The sequence below is a fragment of the Engraulis encrasicolus genome, chromosome 14 (genome assembly GCF_034702125.1).
Source record: "Engraulis encrasicolus isolate BLACKSEA-1 chromosome 14, IST_EnEncr_1.0, whole genome shotgun sequence".
Classification (NCBI taxonomy): Eukaryota; Metazoa; Chordata; class Actinopteri; order Clupeiformes; family Engraulidae; genus Engraulis; species Engraulis encrasicolus.
In genome coordinates this window covers 6,517,383-6,526,913 of record NC_085870.1, presented here as the reverse complement: position 1 = coordinate 6,526,913, position 9,531 = coordinate 6,517,383, and the positions used below count along the sequence as shown (strand labels likewise).

General features: G+C 47.0%; 1 protein-coding gene across 1 annotated transcript in view; it reads left to right on the top strand.

Annotated features, from left to right (window-relative positions):
* Window positions 1–8,959, top strand: part of dhrs3b (dehydrogenase/reductase (SDR family) member 3b) — a 20,717-nt gene extending 11,758 nt beyond the window's left edge. Inside the window, exons 3-6 of the mRNA XM_063214834.1 lie at window positions 2,004–2,123; window positions 4,185–4,423; window positions 7,585–7,710; window positions 8,254–8,959. Of these exons, the coding sequence (XP_063070904.1) occupies window positions 2,004–2,123; window positions 4,185–4,423; window positions 7,585–7,710; window positions 8,254–8,338 (570 nt within the window). The 3' untranslated portion in view covers window positions 8,339–8,959. The remainder of the gene's footprint in view (window positions 1–2,003; window positions 2,124–4,184; window positions 4,424–7,584; window positions 7,711–8,253) is intronic.
* The last annotated feature ends 572 nt before the right edge of the window (window positions 8,960–9,531 follow it).

Below are 9,531 nucleotides of genomic sequence, written 5' to 3'. Positions count from 1 at the left end.
TGTATGTGTGCGTGTGTTTGTGTGTGTTTGCGTGCTTGTTCGTGCGCGTACGTTTGTGTGTGTGTGTGTGTGTGTCAGACGTGATGGACATCGGGGCACATGGCGCAAGGGTGGGGGGGCGGCCATTTAGAATGTTGCGGTAATAAAAATGTCGTTATGGCAATGGGGGGTCAGACATGAGTGAGAGTGGAGGTCGAGGAAGGCAGGGGGGGGGGGGGAGCAAGGGGGGGGGGGGGTGGTGGGGGGGAGCAAGGGGGTGTAGCTGGATCAACTGTTTGCCCTGCACTTGTGCACAGACACACAAGTGTGGACAATCATTCTCTCTCTTTCTCTCTCTCTCTCTCTCTCTCTCTCTCTTTCTCTCGCTCTCTCTCTCTCTCTCTCGCTCTCACACTGAAAAAAAAACACAAACAAACACATGCACACACGCACACAGTTGGAAATCCTCTAGAGTCTACCCCATACAATTACATACAGTATGCAAGTGTGCACAGGTTTGCACTCAGTCACAAAGGCATGCGCATGCACACACACACACACACACACACACACACACACACACACACACACACACACACACACACACACACACACACACACACATGCACAAAGTCATATACTGTATATGCAGGAAACACTTTCCATGTGGGTAGCCTACTTTGCATGGATTTACACACATACATTACCTATGAGCCTCACGAGCCAACGCCAGGAATGCGCACCCTCCAACACCCCCCACATAGCCAGCCACAGGCTACGTTTACATGACGTTTCTAATTACAAATTAATAATTCGGAACTAAATAGTTCCGTCGAGTTTACTTTCATTTACTCTTTCATTTAATTTATTTATTTAATTAATTGTGAGTAGAGTAGAGTAACCTTATTGATCCCCAGGGGGAATTTCAGGTCAGAATTAATTCCGAATTAAATGTCTCTTGTGAACGTAGCCACATACTTCCACAGTAATCGCCACACTCACAGAGCTGAATAAACGCCGTCAAAACTCTTCGACAAATAGTAGAGTAGTAGACTAGTAGTAGATGCTTTATTGTCACTATTTAAATACAGTGAGTATGACAAATGTGTCAGGTTTGACAGAAGGGCGATATGGCATTGATGAGCCTACAGTACATAATACAGACCAAATGCTGTTACCCTGTATTGAAAATAAGAGTCACGGTCCAAAACAAGCCTCACGGTCCAAAATTATAGCGTAACGGTCCGCAACGTGCGCTAGCTAGAACCCTGCTCCCATCCCCATCCCCATACTCCCTCGGGCCCTGTTACCTTGCCTTGTTCATGCTGTGGAAGTGGCTTGATCTCGTAACCTCTTTAAGCTGGATACAGATTACTCCCCTACTTGAAAATGGCCGAGGAAGATAAGGATAAGTCTGGGAGCTGTGTTTGTCAGAGCCCCCTACATTAAAAAAAGATCACACGGAGGAAGGGGAAAAAGAAAAAAACGTGGAGAAAATTGATAAGCTTTATTTCTGACAACATGATAGATCTCGGAGGAGGTCTTGAAAAAGATATAGTCGCTGCATTTCTCATTCTCTCCTGTTTTTTTCTCTGCCAGCCTGTTTTCCTTTCTCAACTGCTCTCTCTCTCTCTCTCTCTCTCTCTCTCTCTCTCTCTCTCTCTCTCTCTCTCTCTCTCTCTCTCTCTCTCTCTCTTTCTTTCTTTGTCTCTCTCTCAGTCTGTCTCCCTGTGTCTCTCTCTCTGTCTCTCTCTCTCTCTCTCTGTCTCTCTCTCTCTCTCTCTCTCTCTGCTCCCTTACTCCCCCCTCTCTCTCTCTCCCTTGCTCTCTTTCTCTCTCTCTCTCCTAATCTCATGTACCCCTTTCCTCTCTCCATCTTTCTCTTTATCTCTGTCTGTATCTGTCTCATTTCCTCTGTGTGTGTGTGTGTGTGTGTGTGTGTGTGTGTGTGTGTGTGTGTGTGTGTGTGTGTGTGTGTGTGTGTGTGTGTGTGTGTGTGTGTGTGATCTTCTTGAACCTGATAGGTGGGCGACGTGACAGTGCTGGTGAATAACGCGGCGGTGGTGCACGGCAAGAGCCTCATAGACAGCGATGACGACGCGCTGCTGAAGTCGCAGCACATCAACACAATGGGCCAATTCTGGGTGAGTGCCAGCGGGAATATGCGGCAGCTGCTGTGTGTGTGTGATTTGTGTTCGTGCGTGCGTGCGTGCGTGCGTGCGTGAGTGCGTGCGTGTGCGCGTGCCTGTGCGTGTGTGCGTGTGTGTGTGTGCATGATGGAATAATACAACACGAAGTCTTCATTGCATTAGCATAAAACCACACTACTGTAAGTCAGCTGTTCAGTGCTGTTCACACTCACACACGCACGCACGCACGCACGCACGCACGCACGCACGCACTCACTCACGCACGCACGCACGCACTCACGCACGCACGCATGCACTCACACACACACACACACACACACACACACACACACACACACACACACACACACACACACACACACACACACACACACACACACACACACACACACACACATTCTGCTGCTCAGGAGGACTCTCCTGAGGCCGCGGCAGTCTCATTCACTGCAAAAATGCAGCGAGGGGATTTCCAAATTGCTGGGCTTCATTGCGCCCTCGAATGCATGTACTGTCTGTATTTTATTTTATTTTTTTAGAGGGGTGGAGTGAGATGGGTATTATTATCTGGATGGGAGTTAAGGGGCCTAGGCGATAAAGAAAAAGAAAAAAAAAATCAGGTGACATGTGTTCCTTTATTGCTTGACACGGTATCAAACGAGCCTTATCGCACTTTGGGAGGATTGCAGGCGTCTGGAGGATATGGATATCCCTCTCGCCATGACTCCTCCTTAAACTCCTCCGTCCCATCTGCGCGCCGTGCCTCGCTCGCTGATGCATGCTCACTGCGCGGATTTTAGTGCACTCACATTATTTCTTTTTTTTCGTCTCCCTGTGCTCGTCTCTTCTCCCCCCCCTCTCTCTGTATCTCTCTCTCTCTCTCTCTCTCTCTTTATCTCTCTCTTTCTCTCTCTCTCTCTCTCTCTCTCTCTCTCTCTCTCTCTCTCTCTCTATTTCTCTCTGTGCTATCATTTCCTTTTCTCCTTCCGCTTCTCTCATTTCCTTTTTTTTTTCGCTTCGGACAGCTTTTTGTCTTATCCCGCTTTTTATGGTGTTTCGGAAGCTCTCGTTCTCGTTCCTAAGGCATATCCATATTTCTGCTCTTCTCTCTCTCTCAACAAGGGCTTCCCTCCATCTTTCCCATCATCCCCTGTTCTCCTCTTCACTCACTCATTATTCCCTGTTCACCTCATCTCTCTTCGTATCTACTTTCTGTCTTCTCTCTCTTCTTTTTTTATCTTTCCCCATTTTTATGCACGTTTTATTTCATGTTGGTTAGTGGTAGATGGGCTGTATATATATACATAAAATTTCCTAGCTGCAAAATATCCAAAATGTGTTTCATTGAACATCAATGGTGAAGACTGCAATGGAATGTGCCAGTTGGCACACCAGGACCAGCAGGGTTAACCCATGATGACAGAGCCTTCATGGCAAGCTTGTTGTTACCAACATGTTATTGACCAATGACCGTTGGTATTGACCCTCCTCTCCTCCCACCTCATATTCCCTCTCCTGCCTTCTCCTCCTCTCCTCTCCTCTCCTCTCCTCTTCATTCCTCTCTTCTCCTCTTCGCTCTGCTCCTCTCCTCTCCTCTCCTCTCCTCTTCATTCCTCTCTTCTCCTCTTCGCTCTGCTCCTCTCCTCTCCTCTCCTCTCCTGTCCTGTCCTCTCCTCTTCATTCCCCTCTTCTCTTCTCCTCTCCTCTCCTCTCCTCTCCTCTCCTCTCCTCTCCTCTCCTCTCCTCTTCATTCCTCTCTTCTCCTCTCCTCTACTCTCCTCCACTCTCCTCCACTCTCCTCCACTCTCCTCTTCTCTCCTCCACTCTCTTCTCCTCTCCTTTCCTCTCCTCTCCCCTCCTCTCCTCTACTCTCCTCTTTGTTTTGCTCCTCCACTCTCCTCTCCTCTCCTCTCCTCTCCTCACTTCTCCTCTCCTCTCCTCTCCTCTCCTCTCCTCTCCTCCCCTCTCCTCTCCTCTCCTCCCCTCTCCTCACTTCTCCTCTCCTCTTTGATTTGCTCCTCTCCTCTCCTCTCCTCTCCTCTCCTCTCCTCTCTACAGACGACCAAGGCCTTCCTGCCCCGCATGTTGGAGCTGCGTAACGGCCACGTGGTGTGCATCAACTCCATCCTGTCCCAGTCGCCCATCCCCGGCACTATCGACTACTGCACCTCCAAGGCCTCCTCGCTGGCCTTCATGGAGAGCCTGACGCTGGGCCTGCTGGACTGCCCCGGGGTGGGCTGCACCACCGTGCTGCCATTCCACACCAACACCGACATGTTTCAGGGCATGAAAGTCAGGTGAGCACAGAGCGCTTGCCGGCCGTCTTATAAAAGTTCATAAAGGATGGAGCAGGGCCCCAGGCTTGTACGAAATTCCGAATTGAATGAATTTCAATTCAAAGTAATGCCATAATACGAACACTAGGTGGTGTCGTTACCTCGAATTTCTTTGAATTTATTCTACGCCACCCGTTGAAAGTACATAGAACACCACCGGAATTTCGTACAAGCCTAGAGCAGGCTTCACCAAACAAGTTTTTCTTCTTTTGAGAGTGCTGACCAAAGTATTGTAAAACTGAAAAATGAGAAAAGGTCGCACCATACATAGGTTCTTTATAATTACACAGATTTATTTCGGCCGAAACGCGTCTGTGTAATAATAAAGAACCTATGCATGGTGCGACCTTTTCTCATTTTGCTGTCTTATAACCCTTTAGTGTCAAGGGCAACTGGGAATTTCTTGGTAAAGTTATAAGATCAGGGGCCAGCCCCCCACATTTGGGCTTATTGTACATCGTCCGAAGGGACCCTGGTTTGAGTCTGGCCAGGGTCATTTTCCAGCCCTGCCTCATTTCTCTCTCCCAATCATTTCATGTCTACTCTCACACTGTCCTGTAATAATAAAGGCCAAAAAGCCCCCCCAAAAAGTTAAAAAAAAAAAAAAAGTTATAAGATCAGAGGTTTGCAAACTTGAATCCCCAACATCGAAACCAACACCAACACTGACATGTTCCAGGGCACAAAAGGGTGTTATAGCCCTACAGTGTCTGTCAAGGGCAGCTGGGAATTTCTTGGTTAAGTTATAAGATCAGAGGGTTGCAAATTCGAATCTCCAAACACCGAAACCAACACCGACATGACGTGAAAGGTGAGCATTGGTAGCCGGTTTATAGCCCTAGTGGCAAGACCATTCATGGCTTTCTTGGTCAAGTTGTTAGTTAGTTAGTTGGTTATAAGATCAAAGGGTTGCAAATTCAAATCCACTTCCACACCAACACTGACATGTCCCAGGGCATTACAGTCAAGGGAAGAATCGGTTATCATGATTTATAGCCACCTTGTGTAGTGACAAAGCCAGCCGTGACTTACTTAGTTAGGTAGATGGTTATAAGATCAGAGGGTTACAAATTTGAATCTCCCTGCGCACCAACACCGACATGTTCCTGAGCATGAAATGTGAACATTGCTTGCTGTTTTATAGCCCGAGGTGCAAGGGCAGCCATGACTTCCTTGGTTAGGTAGTTGATTATAAGATCAAACGGTTGCACATTTTGTATTCCACCTCAACCAGTAGATAGGTAATGACCAAGGCACCCAACCCACATGTTCTGGTGCATGAATGTTGGGTGAGCCTTGGTTGATGTTTCAGCCCTTGCCCTCTAGTAGTGTATAAAGTAAAGTAAAATTATGATGTTAGTTCAACACAAGCACATGGAATTACACAGCTGTTACACCAGTTATTTGTCTGTACATAATGAGTACCTAATGAGGTCTTTTACTTTTCTTTTACTACCTCTACTTCATACGCCACTGTTGCTGTCTGGAATGGTAGGCTACTCTCCTTACAAAGACAAAGTGCTGTAATTATGTGACTGTTTTAGGTAGCCAGGATAAATGCCTTAAATTTCTCTTTGCCTAACTCCCCTGTGAAACATTGTGTAGGCATAGAAGGAGAGTACTTTTTATTAATCCAGAAGGTAATTACCGGTAAGAAAGTGGTGATGTTTCATGTAGAAGAAGCCACAGATTTACATTTACTAGCAGACACAAGAAAAAGAAGGTTATGCTCAGGTCAATTTCCAGTCTAGTAGTAATTTATGACATAGTGTAGGGTTTCCCAAACTGGGGTGCGTGCACCCCTGGGGGTGCGTGGCCTGCCACAAGGACACTGAATTGAGCAATGGTGGATATGTGTTTCTATATAGATTTAAAGAAAATGGATAGTTTTTAATTGTATGGTGAATTGTAAGCTTTAGGAATATTGAGGTCTATTGGAAAATGAGGATTCCCTAAATGACTTTGCATAATGTACAATGACTTGTGCAGTGAAGCCATATTTGAGTGCCCATAAGTACACCAAAACATTCGATTAAGGGGTGCGCAAACCACATTGAAATGTGCGCAAGGAAAACAGTTTGGGAACCACTGTCATAGTGTGTAGTTACTGTCCCAGATCACTAGCTCCTGATGAAGGCAGATCCACAGGTCCCCTAATGGCTGTTTTTGGTAATGAGGAGATCATTATGCAGTTAAGTGTCACCACAGGTAGCTGCGTGCGGCATTGAATCTTCCCCCGTTGAAAGCCAAATGCAGTGGAAATATTTCCGGTACAAAACTCTACGTCAAGATAGATTGTTTATGGTCTTCTTTGCAGAAAAGTGTTCAGTGCCATTTATAGTGTGTCTGATACAGTTACAAAAACAAAAAAGACACAAGAGACAAACTAAAGACAGGATGACATAGGGCAAAACCCCTTGTATTTTTAAATAGAGTACAATGGTAAAGTGCACTTATTCATAGACCAAGTTAAATGGAATACAATTTTACAGCACCTTAATAACCCATTGCACTTGGTCTCTGAATAACTGCACTTTACCATTGAACTCTATATGAGGGGGTTCAAGTCAGAATATTTGCTATGAAAAAGAATTTTAAAACAGTGTATTTGCGATAAAAAAAAATAGGCCGATTATATTTCAGTCACACAGACCATGTAACTTGAAACATTTATCAGTTCAAAACCACTTGAATTGCTGAGAGCCCAGAGCTCCTCCACCCTGCAAATGTCCCCACAGCTCCTGGCACTGCCTCGTTGAAATAGCTCAGCTACTGACTGTCCTACTTCCAGTCCTTACAGCGAGCGTCTTTGTAACCTTATCAAGTGGCTGATGATGGCTTGTGGCGCTGCTGTGCATTGGGACTGGTGGTGGCGGCTTAGATGTAGTCTAGTCTGCATTGTATCTGGGCTCTCTGCTGGGAGCTCGCCGCTTGTGACGGCGAAAGATAAAAATATCAGCTTGTGCTGCTGAGTGGAGGCGAGGATGAGAATGCCGTGCGGCCCGGCCGGGTTGAGTCCGGGGAGAGTGTTCTCATATCTTACCCCCGTTTTTTGTTTCTTTTCCCCCCTTATCTGCTGCCTGCTTGCCTGCCTGCCTGCCTGGGACTCCCTGGTCCTCCAGGTTCCCACAGCTCTTCCCTCCGCTGAGGCAGGAGGTGGTGGCCCAGCGCACCGTGGACGCCGTCCGCACCAACACCGCCTTCGTCTACCTGCCCTGGAGCATGCACGCGCTCGTCGTCTTGAAAAGGTATGGGGTCTGACTTGGGAAGTTTGTGTTTTTGTTTTTGTTTTGTTTTGGGTAGGTTTTTTTTCTCTTGGTGGGTCTGTTTCTGTGTGTGTGTGTGTGTGCGTGCGTGCGTGTCTCTGCTTGTTTCTGTAGGTCTGTTGGTCTCTCTCTCTCTCTCTCTCTCTCTCTCTCACTCTCTCTCTCTCTCTCGCTCTGTGTGTGTGTGTGTGTGTGTGTGTGTGTGTGTGTGTGTGTGTGTGTGTGTGTGTGTGTGTGTGTGTGTGTGTGTGTGTGTGTGTGTGTGTGTGTGTGTGTGTGCGTGTGTGTGTGTGTGTGTGTTTCTGTCTGTGTGAGTGTTTCTGTGTGTGTGTGTGTGTGTGTGTGTGTGTGTGTGTGTGTGTGTGTGTGTGTGTGTGTGTGTGTGTGTGTGTGTGTGTGTGTGTGTGTGTGTGTGTGTGTGTGTGTGTGTGTGCGCGCGCGTGAATGCATCCATGCATTTGTGCTTTTGTGCAAATCCACATTCCAAGTCTTCTCTAATGCCGCCCTCTCTTTGTGTCATTGCAGCATGTTACCGCAGAGTGCTATGGAGGAGATCCACAGGTTCTCCGGTAGTTACACCTGCATGAACACATTCAAAGGAAGGACATAAGACTGTCTGACGTCCAACGCAGCCCGAATAAACGCCCCACCGCATGGGACTCCAAACACAAAGACATTGTGGAGAAGAACTGGACGCGGGGGAAGGAGACGAGAGAGGGTGGAGGGGGAGTTGTAGCCGTGAGTGAATAAATCTCCCTCAGACATTTGGCATGGGTGCAAGCCCTCGGCTCCATCACTCCTTCCTGTGATCGAGGCCGCCTTAGGAGCTGGATTTCCCCTCCGCAATTTCCTTCCCTTCACCCTACCCCACCCCAACTCCACCCCACCAGCTCCAACCCCACTTGGAGGACGCGGGTGTTGGGCAATCCTTCCAAGCATATGAGTGCACCTGTTTCTTCGCTCAGCGGAGGCTCCGCCTGGTCTTGCATGATAAACTGGAAGTCTTTTCGCTTGGCAAGCGATAGAGCCAAGACCGGGGTGCTGAGAGAGAGAGAGAGAGAGAGAGAGAGAGAGAGAGAGAGAGAGAGAGAGAGAGAGAGAGAGAGAGAGATCTCTATAGCCTGCATTTCTCAAGTATTTCTGGACAGTTCATTTGTTTGTTTGTATGATCATTTTAATGTTTTTCTTAATAATTAAATAATATCTGTAAATTCAGATGTTGAATAAAATATCACAGGTTTTAACAAAATTTGACATGCATTTTCTCTTATTCGGTGAAAATGGAGGTTTAGTTTGCTAGTAAAGGCCAGCAGGTTTGGACACTTAAGCAGGTCCAAATGTGGGGTCTTGTTGACACAACAAGCTATGATACAGGCGTGACATACCGGTAACTTGTTGGCCATTGGTGGAATATGTCCTGAACCACTTCAGGAACTACCTGCTCACCAGTTGGCCGGTGGAAAATTACCAGGGTGGTCGATGGACCTGAGTTAATCCTAAATCACTAACATGCCCCCAAAAATGTAACTGTTAATGTGTTTCAATACTGTATTAGCACACTCTTCCCACAGTTTTCATGTAAGAGACCCGATACTTATAACTCGCGCATTTGTTCGATATTGCTCTCCAGTGAGGATGGACAACTCTACAGAACAAAGAGCACAGGGACAAAAACAGGGAGAGATAGGGAAATGGAGATAGAGGGGGAGTGGAAGCGATAACTGTACACTGTAAAGCATTGCAGCCTGTCAGACGTGAAAAATTGGGCTGCCCTGCTGCCTTAAAGTTGTAAAATAACTCAAC